This window comes from Bacillus rossius, chromosome 3, assembly GCF_032445375.1.
Source record: "Bacillus rossius redtenbacheri isolate Brsri chromosome 3, Brsri_v3, whole genome shotgun sequence".
Taxonomy (NCBI): Eukaryota; Metazoa; Arthropoda; class Insecta; order Phasmatodea; family Bacillidae; genus Bacillus; species Bacillus rossius.
The window spans coordinates 5153284-5179466 of NC_086332.1; the positions used below are offsets into that span (position 1 = coordinate 5153284).

A 26183-nucleotide genomic window follows, 5' to 3' on the forward strand; every position below is an offset into this window, starting at 1 on the left:
TTTTTCTAAAAATTCAGCTCAAAAATTTAAATAATTACATTTCTACTGTCTGCACAGCCAAAATCCCAAAACGAGAGAGTATCTTCATACTAAGACACTGATTAAGCAGACTTTATAAAACCTTTCCTGTAATAATTATATCGTTTATGTTATAACAAAAAGAAAATGTACCAGATAATTTTAAAAAAAAATAATACCTAAGTGTAAATATTATAGCTAATGAAAACACATTCTGTATAAAACGAAATTAAACCAAATACTATTAATTAAAATTAACTATTTTCAAAAATATGTGGCTGGAATTTTCATATTTATAAATAATCTATTTTGTAATGTATTTTTGGTAACAGGGCCTAATTTATATTTATATGAAAACTAATCTTTTAACGTTTCTTGTGCTTCTAAAATATATTTTGAGTCTCTACTTTTCGCTTTCTTTTCCATGTGGCTATAAATTTCAGACATAATTAAATCTAAGTAGAATGACGTCATCTTTGGTAGCATTCTTAAAAATTCTTTGAACAAAACGTCATTGGTGCTGTAGCCACGAAATCGCAATTGAAATGTGTGTGATGTGGCGTGAGATGACCATCATATCTCTCAGCATATAGCAATTGGTAATTTCGTGAATGGAACACAAATGTGTAACGTGTAGTTTTGGCAGTATTAAAAAAAATTACTTGTAAAAAACCAGGTCATTAGTCATAGTCTATTTCGCTTTTATCGGGACTGTTTCATTATACAGTTTAAAATGGAATCATTTTTTAACCGACGCTGAGAAAACATTTTGCGTATATTATTTAAAAATGTACTTTAAATGTTGTGTCCGAGATTTTATATTATAAGTGTATTTTCCCAGGCGAGTACTAAAACACTCTCTTAGGTATTTTTTTGTAATAACCTACATGAGTACATGATTGCTTCCATAATTCAACTGCCGGAATTAATCACGTGTTTATGACAAAACAAAATACGGTAAACTCTTGGAATAACATCATGTCAGTGTTAAGAAGGCTGCAAGTATCCGCTCTACCACTCTGGATCTGGGGCAGAGCGCCTGCCTGGTGACTTGTAGGACCCGGGTTCGCGCCCCGGCTCCTCCAAGGCGGATTGTCTCAGGCAGATGGTGGCATTTCTCTTATAGGAATACAATCCCTTGCAACAAGCCAGGCTGCCAAAGAGACGGTGGGTGGAAAAAAATGGCTTCCAAATGGGGAGCCCGTTTCTTTTCTGGGGAGACCATCCGGGGGTTTCTCCGGGGTCGCGGAAATTTGAAAAAAGATTTGTTAATTTTGCATGGGATGATTGTAGCATTATTATCCAACCATGTAATAAATAAGACTCAATAAAATGAGAACAATTACGTAAATAATATTTGCTTTTAAAAATAAAAAGTGAGCGGGTCGCACGTTGAGATGTAATTAAATTAGTTTTACTTTTTTTTCCAGATTTTAATTACACTTCGTTGGACGCTTTGGAAAAAAAACCAATATTCATAACACTTATATTCATAATGAATAAATGTTTTTAGTTAAACGGACCAGTGATTAATATCAATCCCACATCAAAATAAATTTTATTGTTGCCCAATGAGAGAAAACATTACTTGAAAGGTAGCGCGAAGGGGTGTGTTTGGGGTGACAAGGGGGCGATGACCCTCCACGTCTCCTCGTCAGCGAGTGACATCATATTTCATGCGCGATATCCCACCCTCTCCCACCCTTTTGTTGGGGTGGAAATGAGGTAGCATTTGTGCTCTCTCCCGATAAAGGATTTTCATAACACGGTTACCTCCCCCTGCTCCGCCTGCCGCTGACGCCAGGATATTGAGGAATTTCTCCAACAATAGCTAGGGGCGGGAAGGGAAACGCTGCCTGGTTTGGACAAGGACGAGCTGAGCCACCCTCGTCCTTATTGTCACGGGCGGTAAGGGCGAGAGTCAACGCCCTTGCAGGCTCGGTGGCAGGGGCTCGATGAGACATCCATGCGGAGTCCCGTCAGGCCTCGGTGTCTGCCGCGTCCAGGACTGTGTGGAGAGTCGGGCGTGAAGTCTCTCTCTCTCTCTCTCTCTCTCTCTCTCTCTCTCTCTCTCTCTCTCAACACGCACCGCGCTCATGATCGCGAACCAACATGCGCAGTGTGTTCCCTTGCGATCCGCGACACTTGAGAGCTACATGACGTCGAAGGGACAGCAACCACTGAATAATAAACGCGTGCGTTAAATGAACGATTTTGTCAGTGAAATACAAAAAAATAATAATTAATTAAATATGTAAGTAGTATGTATTGGCCGGACCAGCGCCAGGCGCGTGGTAGCTAGAGTGGATTCAGTTACTTACCCTCAGTTCTGTTCAGAACGAGAATGCTTGGGAATACTTACGGATTGAGTCAAAACATTTTACATAATTCTAGAATTGAATATGATTTTTTTAAGTAAACAAATAAACCTAGATTTGGTCTTTGTAACAACACAAAATGATATCAACCAAACAAACAGCTTATATGATCTGTTACATACCTATGTACGTATATATGATAAACCCAGATCATTATACAAAATAAATTAAAACAGCAAACAAAAAAGGTGGAAAATAGACGAACAAGGATACACCATTACATTTAAGTACAGTCAATAATTTCTCGACAAAGATACTAAAAAAGCAAGAAGACGTACAGTAGTGATAACATATATTTTTGGATTTCTTAGCGAAGACAGCACAGGTGAACACAGTGATGTCGTGTCAATATGTAAACTTTCAAAGGGATTGTTAGCAGCACTCCCCTATATTGCTACAAATACATGGAAATACGAGCAAACCAATATTTTCACTGACAAATATATGATTTTTCTTTTTGCCTTATATTGGCCTCTAGTGCAGAAAGTTCTGTAAAAAGCACGAAGTTGAGTTGCTTGCTTCTCATTCATTTAAAGCTGATTGGCTAACTGTACAGAAATAATAGAAATTATGTACTGCTCATATTGCTGAAAATTTAAGTTTTGAATGAATTATTCATTTGTTGTGACAATGTTAAAAAGTCATAGGGAGACGAGACAAACGCTTACATAAATCTTACATAAATCACATATTTAAACAGTTGAAATAAAAATAAAACTATAGGGACGTTTACACATTTGCCGAGAGCTGTCCATAGAAGGTTCGAGGGATCAAATGAAACAAGGGGTTGTCGGGGAATCGAAGGCGTTGCTTCCGCTCAAAACGTCTCCACGACACGTGCGAGATATATCGTCCCTGCATCAGCGGGGTGGGACTGGTCTCGCTCCAAACTCCCTCCACCCACCCCACCACGCGGCAGTGGCGTAATAAATAAGAACACATCAGGCGGGGGAGGGAAACTGGACGAGATTGGGGTCGGCCGAGAATCAACATCGGGGCCGATACAGCCTCCCGTCGGCAGAGGGGGGCAGGTACCCCTCAGACTCCCAGAGGAGGTAATATAAGAGTCCAGCCCGTGTGTCTCTGGCAAACAAGCGCCCCGGTCGACGAAGAAAGGGAGGAGTTACAAAAGGTCCTGGCGGGTAGGAACACAGATAGGAAGAATTAATGTTCATCGGCACGAGTGTCAAAGAGAGTTGTTGTGGCGACGTTCAATTCAAAAGGTTTCTGAAATGTTTTTTTTTTTCCTTGAGATTGGGGGATTGGTGTGGAAACGAATATCCTTGCGAAAGTTCGAGGGATCAAAATGTTGTTATTGTACATAGAAGATGAAGACTTTCATGCATTGAAGTGGTTCTCACCCGACCAAGTTACTAACTTGTGTTTCCACATTCCTCCTGTTTCTCCGTCCGTTCTTATTAACCTCCCTTACTCAAAATATTCTTCTGAGTATCTCCTTCTCGACCGAGCTTCAATAAACCAGGAAGTTGTTTAATATTGCGTCGGCAACACACGCGCGCGTGTTTGCTCTAGTTTCAATCCATCCGCTGCTCCTCATTAAACTTCGCTCTTCTTGACCTGTCCTCCTCTACCACGCCGCCCTTCAAACCTTTCTTTTCCCGAGAGTCGGGATATGAAGCACTAATTCGCCTTTCTTTGCCGCGAGAAGTTCGGTGGTGTGCTCGTGAAACATTCAGAGGCAAGTTTAAGTTACTGGGCTGCAGAAACGTTTCATACAACCCTCCATGCGTCCTAATCCGAGTTAATCGTGTCATTCGCCTATGATTATCACTTCCTACAGCTGCGTTTATATAATTTTTAAACTCCAGCCTTTACTAACGACATACAAATTTAATCCTAGACTGTATGTTTATTATTTTCGACCAAAATAACAGCAAACGAAGTTATAGGTATCTGTGTGTTTGTGATGTATGCGTATTGTGTATGTTTTTGAATGAAGTGGTAAATATAAAGGTGTACGTAGTAAATGAAGGCATGTGTGTGCAGGTTATATAGTTTTCGTTGTATATGCATGCGTGCATGTATGTATATGTAGATGTGTAGGCTATGTGTCTATTAACTTTGCTTCCTCTAAACCGATTTAGACAAAAATCATATCTATGAATTTTTCATGTTATTGATCTGAAATCCGTATAAGTCGTCAAAATCGGTTTGCAAACCATGGAATTCTACTTAGTCCCTAAATGGCTAATGCCCCGATAACTTGCAAACTTAATTGTATAAAAAACGTGCATGCACACGACAAAATTTTTTTAATTTCAGTTGTACATCTAAACAAAATTCAAATTCCGTAATTAAATGTGTTCAAATAAGAAAGGTTTTCGTAGAAAATGGTTCGCAAACTTCTGAAATATATTAATTGCATCAAAACATTAATAGGACTTCAACTAAAAATTTTCAGTCCTTCATAGTCAAGAAGTGGGCTTTCCGGCGTTTTGAGAGTTTCAATGGATCAGAGAAATGAAAAGGAAAAAAAGCCACGGAAGAGGCGACTGACCAGCTGTGTTGAACTGGCTTGTAATTAGTTTGCTTCAGGCGCGCTCAGATATAAAATTGATTGACGAAAATATTCCTTTGAAGCACGCAGGAATATTAAAAAAAACAACCTTGAAACTGGTTTATGTGGGCAGACGTCCAAATTCATAATCTTTTCAAAAATATTTGAAAGATTTTATTGATAATTTTGATTTACATGATTACTGTTGGGCTATTTATTTTAAGCGATTGAAATATTTAATGTGAATGTATTTAAAAAAACGTGCAGTATCCACATCGAACAATCTTGATAACTGAATATGTATTATACTTTTAACAACAAATTCTATTTTCAATGTAGTGAGTACACAATTACCCAGTCCAAAAAAAAAACGCAATTATACGAAAATGTAGGAACATAGTAAAACAGTGGTACTGCAGAGATAACATTCAACCTTGATTGTGATGATATTTTTGAGCTTTAAAATGTAACCATAGTACATATACGTTAAACAAAGAGAATAAATAATATAATCGTTATTTCCTACAATATACCGCAAAATACTTTAGAGTTTCAGGATTATGTAGTAGGCATACAACCATTATAGTATGTTTTAAAATTGTAATCCCTTAAACTTAAACACTGTTTAAGAAAAAACGTCATGAATGATTCATTAATTGCGACACTTAACTGTGCAAAGTGAATGAACTCCGTTTGCCTGTGCGTGGCTGCTGTATCCAAATACTTCCTGTGTTAAGATGAACCATGGACCCGGTCTTCCCAGAGCGTAATACTGGCCGAAGTTTGGCGAGTGTTTGTTTGGAATGTAGTTCTTGTTCGAGTCGCGCAGTCGTCGGTTCTCCAGCGCCTGCTGCCGATGGATGTTTTTGCTATCTCTTTGTTTCCTTCGGAACGGAATTCCAGAACGACGGTTTTTTTTCCCAAGCAAGGACCCGCGTCTGGATTAATTACCGAGGCCTTCGTCGCCGAGCGAGCCCGTGCGTGGGACGCAGACAGGCAGGAAGTGTAGCCGAAACAGGAAAAGCGGGGAAGTTGGAGGAGGCAGAAAGTGGGATAAAGTTGTTTGTCAGCTCGTGTCTTAATTACCCCAGCGAAAGAGAAGGAGAAACTCTGCGAGCGAAGAGCAGACGCAAGGAACAGAAGAAGGCCACTTTCCTCCCCGCGCCGACACCTAGGGCGCGAAGCAGTGATCATAATCCCTTTTATCTTTTTTTGTACGCCCGGCAGGCGGAATAATCACATTATAGGGATTTTTCAAGACTCAATTTTTCTTACAGTTCCATCTCTATTTTTCTCATACTCTACCCCCTCCTTTATCGTACTCAGCACGCCTTCTTCGTTTCCGCTAACTACCTTATTGAGATGCAAAATACTTGGCAGATCGCTTAGTTGGAAAGAGGGTGACTTTAAATGATATTTCATTCTTTTCTCGCAGGCAAGCGAGGTTAGCGGCGTGAGAATTCTACCAAGAAGTCCGCGTTGTGAAGTTATATACAGGCTGATTTTCGCTGAGCTCGAAGAATGTTTGTTGGAAGTCAAACATTTAACTCCTCATATAATTAAAAAAAATTGTTTTGAGATTGAAAAACGAGTCACAATAATAATTAGTGTCAATAAACCCTACTTCAAAAGTTTGAGAAAAAATATTCAAAGATTATGTTTGTATGCTTCTGCTGTCAAGGGATCGTGCTTTTTCGTTATGTTAAGGAGGCAGGCGAGTGCAACTCACATGTACGTCAAAGTTCACTGCAATGCGGAGCGTGTTGAAGTTTCTGTTGCAGACTCACGTGTCTGGAAGTGTCTTTGTCGCATTCCTGGTCTCAGTATCGCTGTGTAGCCGCCGACAGCAGAATCAGAAACAACGGACCGTAGTTTACGTTTATGATTAGAGACCCGTAAAATTCGCGGGTTCAATGACCTCCAGGATAGACTCCAATATCCTCTACACACTCGGGCAAATGCCAACTGTTCATTGGCTGCTGACTTGTGAGTCGTCTCGACTGGGTGGCCTGTGATTCGACACTTCTATGAGTGAGGGTCTCTAATTGGCCCTCAGTCCTCCAGATTAACAGTGAACCAATGACAGAAGCAGCACTAAGGTATAATTATTGGAATTTTAGGATAACACGAAATGAACTCGCGAATTTTACGGGTCTCTATTTATGACTAGTAGAGACCTGCAAATTTCGCGGGTTCGATGGCCTTCAGGATAGACTGCACATACCCCTGTACACTCGGGCAAATAACGCAAGTTCATTGGCTGCCGACTTGTAAGTCGTCTCAGCTGGTTTGTCTGTGATTCGATCCTTCTTTGGTTGAGGCCATTGAGGGTTTATAACTGGTTGAGATTCGTCCAGATGAACAGTAAGCCAATAGCAAAATTATCTTAGAGGTATGTGTGTTTGAATTCTAGCCTATCACCTAATCAATCCGCGAATTTGGCAGGTCTCTAATGATTAGCAATGTATAAGATTCCGTTCTGAAATAGCAGCAAAACAACCATTTAAACTGCCGACACAGCACATTTACCAAGTATTCATCTTGTTAAAAACTTTGTGGTTAAAGAGAAATAATAACTTCATTCGACGTGACTTGAAGTTTTACTAAGCCAAAATTATAATTTCACTGAGTGATTCAGTTTATTACAAAATACTGACCAACAATTATTCAATTAAGCTAACGAGTTGTCATTAAAAAAAAAAGTTTATGCAGACTATTTTCCTTGTCTAATTTGAGATGCTAATAAGGCCGCATACAAGAACGACGGTTATGCGCAGGCAAAATTAACAAAGTTTAACAGATGCAATGTTTTGCTTGATTCTCGATACAGTAAGTTGCCACCTGCTTTTCAGACTGAAATCGTCAACATCTCCGCTCTCTCTTTGTCCTCTCTTTATCTTTCTCGTTACACGCGGAAGGAATCCTCAGAGGAAACACGACAAAGCACACCTGCGTGTTTCCTCCAGTCCAGGCTCGGAAACGAACCTCGCACTACAACGGCAACAGTTTCTACCCGCTTTCCATCCATCTTTCCCTTTGCGCAGGGAAATTCACTTCCCCGGCGAGACTGTGCGCTCTCTCCGCGGGGGGAAAAAAGTTGTAGCTCATTACCGGAAGTGCTGCCAACAACCGGAAAGCGAAGTACGGAAGAAAAGAAACCTTGTCGCAACGTCAAGATTCGAGTTTCAGTTGGGGTCAACGAGTCGCGCCCTGAACCCCCCCCCCCAACCTACCCTTTTCAATCCTCCCCCTTTTTCAATCTCTTTTCCCCTCGCAAGCAAGCCTCTTCACCTGCACAGCCCTCCAGAAGGAATTTCGACATGGTCGTGAACATTGTGAAAGATTTCAAAGCTTAAATGGAAATGAAATCACTATCGGAATTTAAGTTTGCGTATCAAAAGAATTTCTTCTGTGGTTATAAAATGCGATTTGTTTTGTATTAAATGTGAAGATAACAGTAAATAAACTACTTGAAATTTCTACAATGGTAGAAAAAATTTTTGGTAATGTCATTGATAAATAAATCAACAGCACTGATAAAATTATATACAAACTTAAGGCTATTGAAAATATAACATATATTTTATGTTACAGACACTATTTATGAACTGAATTTGAATTACTGGCCAGGTTTTACAGAAAAAGATCCACAAAATTTTACCATCAAATGATTACTATGTACATAGTTAAAATAACACATAAAATAATTTAATTAAAAAACTGAATCATTTTTAACGACATGAAAATAACAGGCATATAGTTCATTTACTTTATACCACTTGTGAGTCAAATAAGGTATATTCAATTATCTCATTTAAAACACTTAATGCACCAGGCAACTTGAAAAATTCCATAAAATCAACAAAAAACAAATTTTTGGATACAACCATTTCATTATAAAAAATACTTTGAGATATACGGTTTTTTTTTCACTGCCTGAAATATCTTTCTTTTTTTGCAAAAATCATTCAAAGCAAAGGATGAAAAACGGCACATTTTTGGCCTGAAAATATTAACAAACTCCATGCTTCTTAATGAAAATATAATTAACTGTAATATGTTAGCCAAAATCATTGACATAACTATGCTATTGTAGTAAAATATGTAGACACGTTAGTTATTTTCTGTGCAGTATGTGACGAGAGACTTAAAAAATATGTTTAATATTCAGTTCATGTGGATTTAATTTATTTGGAACGGAGAAAAATGTACTTTTAACCAAGGTCATGGTAATTTTGTAACTGCAAAATTTCGGGATTTACATTGTATGTTCCCTTATTACAAAACTCCCATAAGCTCTTCAATTCAAGATTGTTTGAAAGTAACTTTTATTCGAGTAATTGGAAATGTAGTAAAAATTTGGTTAATGTTTAGAATTTCACTGTTTAAAAATCGTACAAGTACTCATCTGGAAAGTGTTGTTGATTGATTGCAGTCCCCTGGGGCTTCCATAAATAATGGCTGTTTAATTTGTTCATCTAGGTACACTTACACTAATCAAAGAAACATATATATAAATGTGCTCGCTCCATAAAATCAGCATCTTTAAAACATTTCAAAACTTTTTTTTTTAACTTGGGCAGTTTCAGAAACAACTCTTGAAAAATCCATGCAACATGAAAATAAAAATGGTGAAAAAAGAAAATGAACGCTGTCTCCTTGGCTACTTCTCTCCAGCCTGGCATTGGAGGCACCAGGTTCAACTGGGAAACTAAGTAAGACGTTAATCATAAAAACTGTCACTGTCATGATCCACATCAAAAAATTGATCAACTTCAGCAAGACACTTTACTCTCTTCAAGTTTTTAACTATAATGATTGAAGACAAAACTCAAAGCTTATTCATTTTGCATTGATTTCATTATATTTTTTTTGCTTCCTAATTCAAAATATTTAAATTTAAGTTATAAATTTATAAATCTATACGAAATGCCAAAGTTTGACTTTCCTGAAATGTTTTGAAAGAAAGCGGAAGAGATGATTCGTTCTGGAAGTGGGGCGTGGCATATCTTACTGCAAAATTATATGTTTGATATATTTTAGTTTTTTTTTTTAATTTAAATAGCTGTAGGCCTACTATAAACAAGTACATACAATTTTTTAAAGACTGACAATATTCAAACAACTATATCATCAAACTATGAAAATTATCGCTTGATTAAAACGTCTGTGGCAACTTCCCACCTCAAGGAGCACGAACAAAATATCACATAAACATTTTTATACCATAAAAAATTTTAGGAAGTTGTTTTTCAGTTTTATTTAATTGTTTGAAACTGAACAGTTAAATTTATATGTTATAAAAATAAGTTTCAAAGTTGTTAAAATAACAAAATATCATATATGAATGAAATTCACAGAAAGAACAGTTCATTCAGATGCCATATCCCTCCAATATCTAACTTTTTTTCCTCCTTAAGCCATAAAGCAACAATTGTGTATATTTTCGGTTCGATGAACTTCGGACTATAGCCATTATGAATATTGTTCGCAGGACAACTAAACATATTTAACTGATTTTCAATAAATATTTTTTTATCTTGCTTTTATTCAACATAATTTTACTCCATGACTTGCTATCACTGACTTCTGTAATAAAATACATTTGAAGGCTTTTTCTTCATAAACCGGTTGTTACTCGTTTCCTTAGCCCAAGAGTTTCTTCGGAAGAAAATTAATTTTAATATAATGAGCTAAAATATTCTCTGTATGAAATTTTTACACTGATAAATATGTGTATGTGCATTAAAAATACATTAGTTGTAGGATGTAATTTATCCAGTCATTTTCGCAGTTTAAAAGTTTTATTTTTATTTATTCTTGTAAAAGTAGAAAAAACAATTACCAAAAATATTGTTAAAAGGGTTATTAACACATAATTCGCAAACCGGAACATTTTAAAAAGTGTTTTAATCTTTATGCTGGAATTTGAAATGGGTGGTTTCTTGTAGAATATCTACGTTTACTGTAGAATATTGTAACCTATATCTGAACTATTTTCAAAATTGCATTACAAATTTTTATTAATTTATATATTTACTCAAACGTAAGTTTTATTCATCAAATGGTTAGAAATCATAACAAATGATATTGTTTTATGTTTTGCATATAATATAAAATGAATGTATGTCTATAAATCTTGGTACACGAATGTTGGATATAAGTTATAGATTAGGCAATGCAAAAATTTTAAATATATAGAGTGTATTTCGAAATACTTACATTTTATGAGAAATTATCTGTTTTTACTCAACAGTCTGATAAACATTGAATTTAGCATAATTATACATAGTAAATATTTTACAGTAAGTACTATTTTCCCCATAATATTTTAATCTGCCTGTAAAATGCACACCCTTTACATATTTTAACATAAAGAATGTTTACTAAAAGTATATCTTAAGATATTTTCAGCTTTTTATATTATATTCTTACCATGAAATATTGTCACAAATATTTGCTTTTGTTATTACGTTTCGATATTTTTATTTGTTACTTACATTATTCATTAATCGAAAAAATCACATTTACAATCCTTAGGTTAAAAAAATATTCTGGAGTACCTTCGAATGGTCTTTGGTTCACTTCCTTAAAAACATTTACTTAACAAGGAGACTGTTATAAATGTAAATCGAACAAAAATCTGTGTTTGGAAACTTAAGTCGATCATGTAGTGATAGTTACCTCACCAGAGATGCCAATGCTAACTTAGTCACTTCTAATATATTCTCTTCAAAGGACAGAATGATTTCATAGCATTAAAATAAAAAAACTACATATTCCAAGGCTGAATTTATTTATTGCCCAATCGATAGAGACTGGAAAAATTCGCGCTTTCGATGACCTCTAGGATAGACTCCACAACCCTCTACATACTCAGGCAAATGCCAATTGCTCATTGGCTATTGACTCGTGACACTTGAAAACTGGGACGCTTGCGATTCGATACTTTTTTTGGTTGAAGGTTTCCCATTGGCTAAAAATCCTTCAGACAAACTGTAAGCCAATCACAGAAGCAATATAAATGTACAGTTGTTTGGATTCTAGCATATCGTGAAATGAATCCTCGAATTTTTCCGGTCTCTACCAATCGAACTTTATTCTTGCCTGCCAATATGAAACAATTAACCCGCTGTTGTTCGTAAGGCCACACCAACTAATTTGTAATAAATCTTTATATGTAAATATACAAACACCAATATATCCTTCTCGGGGTTTTGATTATTGCTGAACTCGCGCCCATTTTTTCTCTGATCTCTTCGCGCTCTGCGCTCTGGTTCCACCTCGCTGCTTTGCAACGTCAGCAGAAAAGCTGGAGGAAAACACGCTCCAAGAGCAGGGAAACAAATTTTTTTTTGCACGCATCCAAAATCGGGAGATTGCTGATTTCATATTAGTCTTTTGTGCCTTCCTCTCCTTCATGTGTACGTTCCCCCTCGCAACATCGCGGGCGGCCCAGCATTCCCGCCTCTTTGTGCGCCGCCTCCTTTTGCAATCACGCGCCCTTTTATATCTGTTTTCTTTTCTGCATACTGGCTGCTGGAAGAGAAGCACAGGCTCCAATAAACCGTATCTTCATTCCTAGTTCTCTCTCTCTCTCGCTCTCCGCATGCATGAAGTGTGCGGAAGGAATAAACAAAGCAAACGAGTTATTCCGAAAGGAATTTTCCGGGGATAAATATACCGTACGGTTGGGGCAGAAGCAGTATACACACACATACACTCTCTCTTTACTCGTTACTCGTTACTAGTTCTGTGACCCATGCCATTTTCCCATCAACATGATACTAAAAATAGTCACGTATTTTAACGTAGCTTTATTTTAATATAAATTCTGCAATTTTTTACAGTTTAATTTAGGCAGCTCATATCTTAGGCAGGCAGGGCCGTATTCACGCGCAGGCTATCCAGGCTGTAGCCTATGGGCCCGCAACACAAATGGGAGCCCTCACCACAGGACACTGCGATGTGGATATTCTCATATTCTTAAAATACGCGTCGACATAGTGTCCAGTTGTTTTGTGTGGATTAATTGCGCCGAACTGAACTCTTCTGCATAAATAATTTTCGATTATTTTCATTGGTTTTGGTGTCACTTAATTCCTTAACCTCTAAATACTGTTTGGTTAAATTGTCTTGTTTAATAATAAACTAATGTTTCCAAAATAGAAAATTGATAAAAAATTATAGTTTTGTAGGTAAATTAAAATAAACTACCCACCCAAACCCAGGCAAGAGGCACCCACTGTTTCACTGGAAGGGGATACTCAATATACCCCCCCCCCCTTCCTCTTAGAGAGGGCCCGCACCACAGACACAGACACAGGCAGTAGCCTAAATCCGGCCCTGTAGGCACGTAGTGTTTGCATGTATGTATGAGATTTAAATATATATATATATATTTATTTATTTAAATATGTCTAAATATGCTTTCGAATTGACGTATTGCGTGTTTAAGCAAGGAGTCTAGGTGAGGGAAACATGAACTATTTAGTTAGTGGACCTGCGAGGAGCCGGCAGTGGCGCGAAAGTGCTTGAAGTGTTGATCAAGTTGCGAACTAAATACTCGACAGGTGGCAAGACTGTGGTGTGACATAGAAACAAGTGACGGTGAAGTGAGCAGCCAATTGCGCGCCGCGCTGAGAGCAACGGGGGAGAACTCTCTAGTTGTTGAGACAGAGACCTAGTTTTGACGTGAATACGTCTTTAAAAGTGCTTCCATAGTGGGAGGCAATTTTAAAAAAAAACAAATGATAACGAAGTCGCACCTGTGAGTCGCACTTGTATTTTCGTACCATGTGCGTCTGCCTGAGGACGGGAGCAGATAGCAGTTCCCGAAACGTCGCTTGTTTCTGTTTTAGAAAACTGTTGTGTTTGTTTCGTCTTTTCGTTTTGTCGTGTTTTTGTCTCGTTTCAACTGTTGTTCTGATTTTTTTTTTGGATTCAATATTTTTGTGTTGTCATTATTTGTGGTTTTTTTTTTCGTTCTCTTCTGTTTTTTGGAAAACTATTGTGTTTGTTTCGTATTTTCGTTTTGTCGTGTTTTTGTCTCGTTTCAACTTTTGTGCTGAATTTTTTTTTTGGTTCATTATTTTTGTGCTGTCGTCATTTGTGGAGGGTTTTTCGTTCTGTTAGTCAATTTTTCTTTATTTTTCTTTGTTTGTTGACCATATTCCTGTTATGGAATATTATGTGGTGTTTATATCCTGTTGACAACAGCAATTTTTTGCTTAATTTGTGTTTTTGTCTTTTGTGTTTTTTGTAGTTTTCTTCTACAGACATAAATGTGCTTAGCAATGGCGTATGTCCAAAAGCTTACATCAAGTCATGCACGCCCATTGCACAAATATTTCAAAGATAATATCGAAATCGGGGCATACCGCTTGGTGTTGCAGCTACATATCTATCATCTCCATCCAGAATTTAATTACACCACTGGATAGCTAAAGGATCAAAGAATTCCTTACGCTAAGTGAGGACTGTGACGCATCGCGCGCGGTGGAGGGGGAAGCGCCGCCATTTTGATATTTCCATTTAGTATAACTTTTGACTCGGATAAGTTACAACGTTCGTTTGAGTTTCAATAGTCAGCTCTCGATTGCATATAATAAAAAATTACTGTAAAATAGTTACAGTGAATATATATATGGTGCTGAAATAAAAATATTACCTATTACGTACACGTAATCACGTACAACACACGGCCGTGTCCATGACACAGCCACAACCCCTTTTTTGTTTAGTTGTTTCGGGCCCATCCTCTATATAGTTTATGTGCGTGTATTTTGTAGGACTTTGTGAAAAATGTCTCACGGATTCTTTCGACACATTCATCACGAAAACCTGGTTGGCTACTCCTTTTGCGATCATGCACGCTACCAGTTTTTGGGTAACATTGTTGTCAGTCTCTTAGCGCATAGTCACTCGGAGGTTACTTATTGAAAATCTTGCATAATTTTCATTGAGTCTGGGTGACTGATTTTGTTTCAAAAGAGCCACACGCCACATTACGCGCGCGCTATTGAATAGTCGCCAATTCGAAAACAATTGACTGAGACAAAGACTGCAACTCATGGAAAAGAAAACTGCCAGGATTCAACTTCAATTTGCTTCGAGCGGTATGTAGTTTTTTTTTTTAACGATACATTAAAAATGCCCTTAGTGGACTTTAAAGACACGTTGTATTTTTTTGACGTGACAACGACTAATAAATCGATTAACGCCGGCTGCACGCACGAAAAAGTGTCCCGTTACGCACATTGTTCCGTTACGCTGTGTCCCGTTGCGCACATTGTCCTGTTACGCTGTGTCCCGTTACGCTCATTGTACACTTGCGCCGTATCTATCTCTCTTCCACTCGATTGGAACAACCATCGATTTGACTTTTTCGAGGCACATTAAACTTGAAACTCTCCCATTCGTTTCCTACTTTTCCTATCATCGTCCTATCCTTAACAGAATAACACAGATAGGAAGAAGTTAAATAGCAAACATGTATAAAAGTTATAGTTAAAATAATCTCTTCGATAAAGTAATAAACATATTTGAATTAATGAGTGCAAATAAAAAATATTTATCAATTAAATTGTTGATTTCATTTTACTTCTTTGTACCCATACAAAAGAGTGATAATTCAATAAAAATGATTCAGTTTTATTCATAAAAGTATGCAATCATTTCATCAATGTTTTGTTATGACATTGTCACGTTAAACTATTGTCCGTAAACCAACTTTACAGAAAACCATTTTTTTTTTAAATTGGGTTACGCATGATTTCGATGTATTCGTCGCATCGTAGATATGACATTCATGTAATTATTGTATGATCACTTCTAGGTTACAGTGATTGGAACAACTAGTTTCCCGTGTCTGGCGGACCGCTCCAAGGACCGTGGTTTGCCTTCGAACGGACCCTCGGTCAAAAGGGCTGGCCACTGTTGGTCTAGGCTGCGCCTAGGCGCGCCAGGAGCAAGCATCACCCTCGCCTGCAGGTCGGATATCGCTGGGAGCGCGAGCCAATAGCCGGGCGCAGACTCTGATAACCTCGCACCGGGCTGCCTCAGGGCCAGGGGCGGGGAGGGGGCGGAATATACGAGGGTGCTCCGGCCGCCATCGCTGCTGGCAGGACAAACTTGGTCCCGCGTTCTCGGCAACACTTTGGTAAAAGGTTAGGCCACAGAATCAACAAAATCCCTTGGATGCTTACGAGTAGAGACCGGAAAAATTCGCGGATTCATTTCACGATATGCTAGAATCCAAACAATTGTACATTTATATTGCTTCTGTGATTGGCTTACAGTTTATCTGAAGGACTTTTAGCCAGTGGGAAACCTTCAACCAAAAAAGTATCGAATTGCAAGCTTCCCAGTTGACAAGTGTCACGAGTCAATAGCCAATGAGCAAGTGGCATTTTCCTGAGTATGTAGAGGGTTGTGGAGTCTATTCTAGAGGTCATCGAAAGCGCGAATTTTTCCAATCTCTATCGATGTGTCGTCTTTGAAGACCGGCGCGATACTGGCGATACGACTATGTCGCCCGTAAGATTCTCATCCCCCCCCCCCCATCAATCCCCTCGTGCGTCTTTCACCCGCTTTCCCACAAATCTTTTTTTACATTCATTTCCCCCCTTTATCATCACTTTTCCTCACGTGGACATCAGGGCAAAGAGATGGCAATGTGCAACAACGGTCTAAGCGACTGGGAGGAGCTCTTGGGGCGACGTCAATATCATTTTGGATATTGGGCACTTCATGTTGTTTTTGCACAAAATTTAATTGTTTGCAGTTATCCACGTTTATTAAAGGCTCTAATTTAAATTGGCATTTTAGATTATAAAGCATTATTCAACCTGAAAGAATAAAATAGGGCACCCACGCTTGAAGAAAGTCACAGAAAAATTCCGTGGCGATTCGTTGTTGAAGAAAATGGATTGAATAAGCTCAGAAATAAATGTGAGAAACCACGTGATTACTAGGGTATTTAATCAGTTGCTGGTTATTTTCGTTAGGTTCATTTATAACTTAATTGAGATTTTTCAGGGAGTTTTTGGGCCATTATTATGTTATTTGTGTCGTAGTTTTTATTTTAAATTTAATAAACAAGGTATTTATTAACTTCATAATTCATACTTTTCTTAGCCTGAGTTTTCGTCTCGATTTGTTACACAATTATGATTTCAATATTTTATGAAAATAAATTTATACTTAGTTTCTTCCAAGCTGCTTGGTATTTAGCTCCATGTTTATAAGCAGGGTTTTTAAAAAAAATATTGTGACCGTACAGGAATTCTTTGTAGGTCAAATTCCGTTCACGTATTCATAAAACAATAACCGTCATTGTCTGAGCTGTAAACAACCGCGTATATACAGATTAAATCTGAATTTTACAAAAAAATTCAGTTGCCAGTTTACCACATATAAATAAGTAGAGACCGGAAAAAATCACGGATTCATTTCGTGATAGGCTGAAATTCAAACATGTGTATAATTCTACTGGTTCTGCTATTGGATCGCGGTTTAACTGGAGCTCTCTTGGCCAATGAGAGACTATCGACCCAAGAAGCGTCGAATCACAAGCTACCCAGTGGAGACGACTCACAATTTAGTAGCCAATGAACACGCGTGTTTACTTGAGAAGTGCAGAGGATAATGGAGGCTATCCTATAGGTCATTAAATCCGCTAATTTTTACGTTCCCTAAAAATAAGTTTAAACATGTGTACGACATATGGTATAAAGTGCTTCCGAAGACTGGTTTACACTGCTTTGAAGTTGCTGCTGAACCGGCAGTTTTTTTTAAATAATAAAGAAACTACATATTTATGAGACACTAAGCCTCTGTGTCATGTCTGATTCAACTAAGTTCTGCAAACACTGCAATTCTTGTCAGGAAAGTAAAATTATTTAATGTAACTAATTTACAGTAACACCCTTATTTTCCAAACATTTTGATGACCCGGAGGAATAGTTTGGTTTTAAAAAAATTATCATTTATCAAAATCTCAAAGGTAACAATAAAAAGATCGCGTTTTTGTACTACCAATCACCCCAAAGTTTTCAAGAGAAACCAAAATAAAATTTAGAAGGTAATACTTCGACATCTAGTAAGTGTGACACATTCACAACACTCAGTTTGAAACAGCTGTCATAGATCATGGACGCTGGCTGTTAAGTGACGTACACGCTAATGAAGGTATTTCAGAAAATAAAATAAAACCAATCCTCAAAATTTTGGGTGCTAAATTTTGTAAACTGTTGAACTTAATGTGAAACATGTTTTAATCAAATTGTAATGTTTTATTACGACTATTTGTCCAGGGAAGCCAGTCTCCCCTGCCCCCAGGGACAAAATCCCGTGGCTGCGACGTAAGCTTGTATAACTTATTTGATATATTTATATATTTTTTGACATATTATATCTTCATTACAAGTTATAGTGAAACAATTTCAAACTAAAAAAAAAAACTTAAAATAAAACTTTTACAGAAAAATTGAATTTAAACATTGAAAGATACTTGAAAACATCAGTCATATAAGATATGGGAAGAGGTACTCACGTCCACGTTAATGCCCGGCTTGGGGAACACCTTGGTGGCAGGCGACTCCTTGGGCACGTAGCGGTAGAACTCCTCATCGCTGCGGTACCACTTGATGGTGTAGAGCGGCGAGTCCTCCAGGTCGTAGTCGCAGGCCAGCTTGGCCGTGTCTCCCGCCCGCACGGCCTCCGGCACCCGGATCCTCACTCCCTTCAGCACCTCCACGCCTGCAACAACACCTCGCGTCACTCCCTCGTGCCTGGCCTCTGGCACCCGGATCCTCACTCCTTTCAGCACCTCCACGCCCGCAACAACACCTCGCGTCACTCCCTCGTGCGTGGCCTCCGGCACCCGGATCCTCACTCCCTTCAGCACCTCCACGCCTGCAACAACACCTCGCGTCACTCCCTCGTGCGTGGCCTCCGGCACCCGGATCCTCACTCCCTTCAGCACCTCCACGCCTGCAACAACACCTCGCGTCACTCCCTCGTGCGTGGCCTCTGGCACCCGGATCCTCACTCCTTTCAGCACCTCCACGCCCGCAACAACACCTCGCGTCACTCCCTCGTGCGTGGCCTCCGGCACCCGGATCCTCACTCCCTTCAGCACCTCCACGCCTGCAACAACACCTCGCGTCACTCCCTCGTGCCTGGCCTCTGGCACCCGAATCCTCACTCCTTTCAGCACCTCCACGCCCGCAACAACACCTCGCGTCACTCCCTCGTGCGTGGCCTCCGGCACCCGGATCCTCACTCCCTTCAGCACCTCCACGCCTGCAACAACACCTCGCGTCACTCCCTCGTGCCTGGCCTCTGGCACCCGGATCCTTACTCCCTTCAACACCTCCACGCCTGCAACAACACCTCGCGTCACTCCCTCGTGCCTGGCCTCTGGCACCCGGATCATCACTCCCTTCAGCATTTCCACGCCTGCAACAAAACCTCGCGTCACTCCCTCGTGCCTGGCCTCTGTCACCCGGATCCTCACTCCCTTCAGCACCTCCACGCCTGCAACAACACCTCGCGTCACTCCCTCGTGCGCGGCCTCCGGCACCCGGATCCTCACTCCCTTCAGCACCTCCACGCCTGCAACAACACCTCGCGTCACTCCCTCGTGCCTGGCCTCTGGCACCCGGATCCTCACTCCCTTCAGCACCTCCACGCCTGCAACAACACCTCTTGTCACTCCCTCGTGCCTGGCCTCTGGCACCCGGATCCTCACTCCCTTCAGCACCTCCACGCCTGCAACAACACCTCTTGTCACTCCCTCGTGCCTGGCCTCTGGCACCCGGATCCTCACTCCTTTCAGCACCTCCACGCCTGCAACAACACCTCGCGTCACTCCCTCGTGCCCGGCCTCTGGCACCCGGATCCTCACTCCTTTCAGAACCTCCAAGACCGCAACAACACCTCGCGTCACTCCCTCGTGCGTGGCCTCCGGCACCCGGATCCTCACTCCCTTCAGCACCTCCACGCCTGCAACAACACCTCGCGTCACTCCCTCGTGCCTGGCCTCTGGCACCCGGATCCTCACTCCCTTCAGCACCTCCACGCCTGCAACAACACCTCTTGTAACTCCCTCGTGCCTGGCCTCTGGCACCCGGATCCTCACTCCCCTCAGCACCTCCACGCCTGCAACAACACCTCGCGTCACTCCCTCGTGCCTGGCCTCTGGCACCCGGATCCTCACTCCCTTCAGCACCTCCACGCCTGCAACAACACCTCGCGTTACTCCCTCGTGCCTGGCCTCTGGCACCCGGATCCTCACTCCCTTCAGCACCTCCACGCCCGCAACAACACCTCGCGTCACTCCCTCGTGCCTGGCCTCTGGCACCCGGATCCTCACTCCTTTCAGCACCTCCACGCCTGCAACAACACCTCGCGTCACTCCCTCGTGCGTGGCCTCCGGCACCCGGATCCTCACTCCCTTCAGCACCTCCACGCCTGCAACAACACCTCGCGTCACTCCCTCGTGCGTGGCCTCCGGCACCCGGATCCTCACTCCCTTCAGCACCTCCACGCCTGCAACAACACCTCGCGTCACTCCCTCGTGCCTGGCCTCTGGCACCCGGATCCTCACTCCCTTCAGCACCTCCACGCCTGCAACAACACCTCGCGTCACTCTCTCGTGCCTGGCCTCTGGCACCCGGATCCTCACTCCCTTCAGCACCTCCACGCCTGCAACAACACCTCGCGTCACTCCCTCGTGCCTGGCATCTGGCACCCGGATCCTCACTCCTTTCAGCACCTCCACGCCCGCAACAACACCTCGCGTCACTCCCTCGTGCGTGGCCTCTGGCACCCGGATCCTCACTCCTTTCAGCACCTCCACGCCTGCGGACAACACTTCGCGTCACTCCCTCGTGCGTGGCCTCTGGCACCCGGATCCTCACTCCTTTCAGCACCTCCACGCCCGCAACAACACCTCGCGTCACTCCCTCGTGCGTGGCCTTCGGCACCCGGATCCTCACTCCTTTCAGCACCTCCACGCCTGCAACAACACGTCGCGTCACTCCCTCGTGCGTGGCCTCCGGCACCCGGATCCTCATTCCCTTCAGCACCTCCACGCCTGCAACAACACCTCGCGTCACTCCCTCGTGCCTGGCCTCTGGCACCCGGATCCTCACTCCCTTCAGCACCTCCACGCCTGCAACAACACCTCGCGTCACTCCCTCGTGCCTGGCCTCTGGCACCCGGATCCTCACTCCTTTCAGCACCTCCACGCCGGCAACAACACCTCGCGTCACTCCCTCGTGCATGGCCTCTGGCACCCGGATCCTCACTCCTTTCAGCACCTCCACGCCTGTGGACAACACCTCGCGTCACTCCGGCCCTGGTGCAAGGCCTCTGGCACCCGGATCCTCACTCCTTTCAGCACCTCCACGCCTGCAACAACACCTCGCGTCACTCCCTCGTGCGTGGCCTCTGGCACCCGGATCCTCACTCCTTTCAGCACCTCCACGCCTGTGGACAACACCTCGCGTCACTCCGGCCCTCGTGCCTGGCCTCCGGCACCCGGATCCTAATTCCCTTCAGCACCTCCACGCCTGCAACAACACCTCGCGTCACTCCCTCGTGCGTGGCCTCCGGCACCCGGTACCTCACTCCCTTCAGCACCTCCACGCCTGCGGACAACACCTCGCGTCACTCCCTCGTGCGTGGCCTCTGGCACCCGGATCCTCACTCCTTTCAGCACCTCCACGCCTGCAACAACACCTCGCGTCACTCCCTCGTGCGTGACCTCCGGCACCCGGATTCTCACTCCCTTCAGCACCTCCACGCCTGCAACAACACCTCGCGTCACTCCCTCGTGCGTGGCCTCTGGCACCCGGATCCTCACTCCCTTCAGCACCTCCACGTCTGCGGACAACACCTCGCGTCACTTCCTCGTGCGTGGCCTCTGGCACCCGGATCCTCACTCCCTTCAGCACCTCCACGCCTGCGTACAACACCTCGCGTCACTTCCTCGTGCGTGGCCTCTGGCACCCGGATCCTCACTCCCTTCAGCACCTCCACGCCTGCGGACAACACCTCGCGTCACTCCCTCGTGCGTGGCCTCTGGCACCCGGATCCTCACTCCTATCAGCAACTCCACGCCTGCAACAACACCTCGCGTCACTCCCTCGTGCGTGGCCTCTGGCACCCGGATCCTCACTCCCTTCAGCACCTCCACGCCTGCGTACAACACCTCGCGTCACTTCCTCGTGCGTGGCCTCTGGCACCCGGATCCTCACTCCCTTCAGCACCTCCACGCCTGCGTACAACACCTCGTGTCACTCCCTCGTGCGTGGCCTCTGGCACCCGGATCCTCACTCCCTTAAGCACCTCCACGCCTGCGTACAACACCTCGCGTCACTCCCTCGTGCGTGGCCTCTGGCACCCGGATCCTCACTCCATTCAGCACCTCCACGCCTGCGTACAACACCTCGCGTCACACCCTCGTGCGTGGCCTCTGGCACCCGGATCCTCACTCCCTTCAGCACCTCCACGCCTGCGGACAACACCTCGCGTCACTCCCTCGTGCGTGGCCTCTGGCACCCGGATCCTCACTCCTTTCAGCACCTCCACGCCTGCAACAACACCTCACGTCACTCCCTCGTACGTGGCCTCCGGCACCCGGATCCTCACTCCCTTCAGCACCTCCACGCCTGCGGACAACACCTCGCGTCACTCCATGGTGCGTGGCCTCTGGCACCCGCATCCTCACTCCTTTCAGCACCTCCACGCCTGTGGACAACACCTCGTGTCACTCCCTCGTGCGTGGCCTCCGGCACCCGGATCCTCACTCCCTTCAGCACCTAAACGCCTGCGGACAACAATTCGCGTCACTCATTCGTGCGTGGCCTCTGGCACCCGGATCCTCACTCCATTCAGCACCTCCATGCCTGCGTACAACACCTCGCGTCACTCCCTTGTGCGTGGCCTCTGGCACCCGGATCCTCACTCCTTTCAGCACCTCCACGCCTGCGTACAACACCTCGCGTCACACCCTTGTGCGTGGCCTCTGGCACCCGGAATCTCACTCCCTTCAGCACCTCCACGTCTGCGGACAACACCTCGCGTCACTCCCTCGTGCGTGGCCTCTGGCACCCGGATCCTCACTCCCTTCAGCACCTCCACGCCTGCGTACAACACCTCGCGTCACTCACTCGTTTGTGGCCTCTGGCACCCGGATCCTCACTCCCTTCAGCACCTCCACGCCTGCGTACAACACCTCGCGTCACTCCCTCGTGCGTGGCCTCTGGCACCCGGATCCTCACTCCCTTCAGCACCTCCACGCCTGCGTACAACACCTCGCGTCACTCCCTCGTGCGTGGCCTCTGGCACCCGGATCCTCACTCCCTTCAGCACCTCCACGCCTGCGTACAACACCTCGTGTCACTCCCTCGTGCGTGGCCTCTGGCACCCGGATCCTCACTCCCTTCAGCACCTCCACGCCTGCGTACAACACCTCGCGTCACTCCCTCGTGCGTGGCCTTTGGCACCCGGATCCTCACTCCCTTCAGCACCTCCACGCCTGCGTACAACACCTCGCGTCACACCCTCGTGCGTGGCCTCTGGCACCCGGATCCTCACTCCCTTCAGCACCTCCACGTCTGCGGACAACACCTCGCGTCACTCCCTCGTGCGTGGCTTCTGGCACCCGGATCCTCACTCCCTTCAGCACCTCCACGCCTGCTTACAACACCTCGAGTCACACCCTCGTGCGTGGCCTCTGGCACCCGGATCCTCACTCCCTTCAGCACCTCCACGCCTGCAACAACACCTCGCGTCACTCCCTCGTGCGTGGCCTCTGGCACCCGGATCCTCACTCCCTTCAGCACCTCCACGCCTGCGTACAACACCTCGCGTCACTCCCTCGTGCGTGGCCTCTGGCACCCGGATCCTCACTCCCTTCAGCACCTCCACGCCTGCGTACAACACCTCGCGTCACTCCCTCGTGCGTGGCCTCTGGCACCTGGATCCTCACTCCCTTCAGCACCTCCACGCCTGCGTACAACACCTCGCGTCACTACTTTCGTGCGTTGCCTCTGGCACCAAGATCCTCACTCCCTTCAGCACCTCCACGCCTGCGTACAACACCTCGTGTCACTCCCTCGTTCGTGGCCTCTGGCACCCGGATCCTCACTCCCTTCAGCACCTCCACGCCTGCGTACAACACCTCGCGTCACTCCCTCGTGCGTGGCCTCTGGCACCCGGATCCTCACTCCCTTCAGAACCTCCACGCCTGCGTACAACACCTCGCGTCACTTCCTCGTGCGTGGCCTCTGGCACCCGGATCCTCACTCCCTTCACCACCTCCACGCCTGCGTACAACACCTCGCGTCACGACCTCGTGCGTGGCCTCTGGCACCCTAATCCTCACTCCCTTCAGCACCTCCACGCCTGCAACAACACCTCGCGTCACTCCCTCGTGCGTGGCCTCTGGCACCCGGATCCTCACTCCATTCAGCACCTCCACGCCTGCGTACAACACCTCGCGTCACACCCTCGTGCGTGGCCTCTGGCACCCGGATCCTCACTCCTTTCAGCACCTCCACGCCTGCGGACAACACCTCGCGTCACTCCCTCGTGCGTGGCCTCTGGCACCCGAATCCTCACTCCCTTCAGCACCTCCACGCCTGCAACAACACCTCGCGTCACTCCCTCGTGCGTGGCCTATGGCACCCGGATCCTCACTCCCTTCAGCACCTCCACGCCTGCAACAACACCTCGCGTCACTCCCTGGTGCGTGGCCTCTGGCACCCGGATCCTCACTCCCTTCAGCACCTCCACGCCTGCAACAACACCTTGCGTCACTCCCTCGTGCGTGGCCTATGACACCCGGATCCTCACTCCCTACAGCACCTCCACGCCTGCAACAACACCTCGCGTCACTCCCTGGTGCGTGGCCTCTGGCACCCGGATCCTCACTCCCTTCAGCACCTCCACGCCTGCAACAACACCTCGCGTCACTCCCTCGTGCGTGGCCTCTGGCACCCGGATCCTCACTCCCTTCAGCACCTCCACGCCTGCAACAACACCTCGCGTCACTCCCTGGTGCGTGGCCTCTGGCACCCGGATCCTCACTCCCTTCAGCACCTCCACGCCTGCAACAACACCTCGCGTCACTCCGGGCCCTGGTGCGTGGCATCTGGCACCCGGATCCTCACTCCCTTCAGCACCTCCACGCCTGCAACAACACCTCGCGTCACTCCCTGGTGCGTGGCCTCTGGCACCCGGATCCTCATACCCTTCAGCACCTCCACGCCTGCAACAACACCTCGCGTCACTCCCTCGTGCGTGGCCTATGACACCCGGATCCTCACTCCCTTCAGCACCTCCACGCCTGCAACAACACCTCGCGTCACTCCCTGGTGCGTGGCCTCTGGCACCCGGATCCTCACTCCCTTCAGCACCTCCACGCCTGCAACAACACCTCGCGTCACTCCCTCGTGCGTGGCTTATGACACCCGGATCCTCACTCCCTTCAGCACCTCCACGCCTGCAACAACACCTCGCGTCACTCCCTGGTGCGTGGCCTCTGGCACCCGGATCCTCACTCCCTTCAGCACCTCCACGCCTGCAACAACACCTCGCTTCACACCCTCGTGCGTGGCCTATGACACCCGGATCCTCACTTCCTTCAGCACCTCCACGCCTGCAACAACACCTCGCGTCACTCCCTGGTGCGTGGCCTCTGGCACCCGGATCCTCACTCCCTTCAGCACCTCCACGCCTGCAACAACACCTCGCTTCACTCCCTCGTGCGTGGCCTATGACACCCGGATCCTCACTCCCTTCAGCACCTCCACGCCTGCAACAACACTTCGCGTCACTCCCTCGTGCGTGGCCTCTGGCACCCGGATCCTCACTCCCTTCAGCACCTCCACGCCTGCAACAACACCTCGCGTCACTCCCTGGTGCGTGGCCTCTGGCACCCGGATCCTCACTCCCTTCAGCACCTCCACGCCTGCAACAACACCTCGCGTCACTCCGGGCCCTGGTGCGTGGCCTCTGGCACCCGGATCTACACTCCCTTCAGCACCTCCATGCCTGCAACAACACCTCGCGTCACTCCCTGGTGCGTGGCCTCTGGCACCTGGATTCACACTCCCTTCAGCACCTCCACGCCTGCAACAACACCTCGCGTCACTCCCTCGTGCGTGGTCTATGACACCCGGATCCTCACTCCCTTCAGCACCTCCACGCCTGCAACAACACCTCGCGTCACTCCCTGGTGCGTGGCCTCTGGC

At 45.4% G+C, this 26183-nt stretch overlaps 1 protein-coding gene across 1 annotated transcript in view; it reads right to left on the reverse strand.

Moving 5' to 3' along the window:
* LOC134530008 (uncharacterized) overlaps positions 1 to 26183 on the reverse strand; it is a 311306-nt gene that overhangs the window by 90464 nt on the left and 194659 nt on the right. The window contains exon 2 of the mRNA XM_063364534.1: positions 18470 to 18675. Within this exon, the coding sequence (XP_063220604.1) occupies positions 18470 to 18675 (206 nt within the window). The remainder of the gene's footprint in view (positions 1 to 18469; positions 18676 to 26183) is intronic.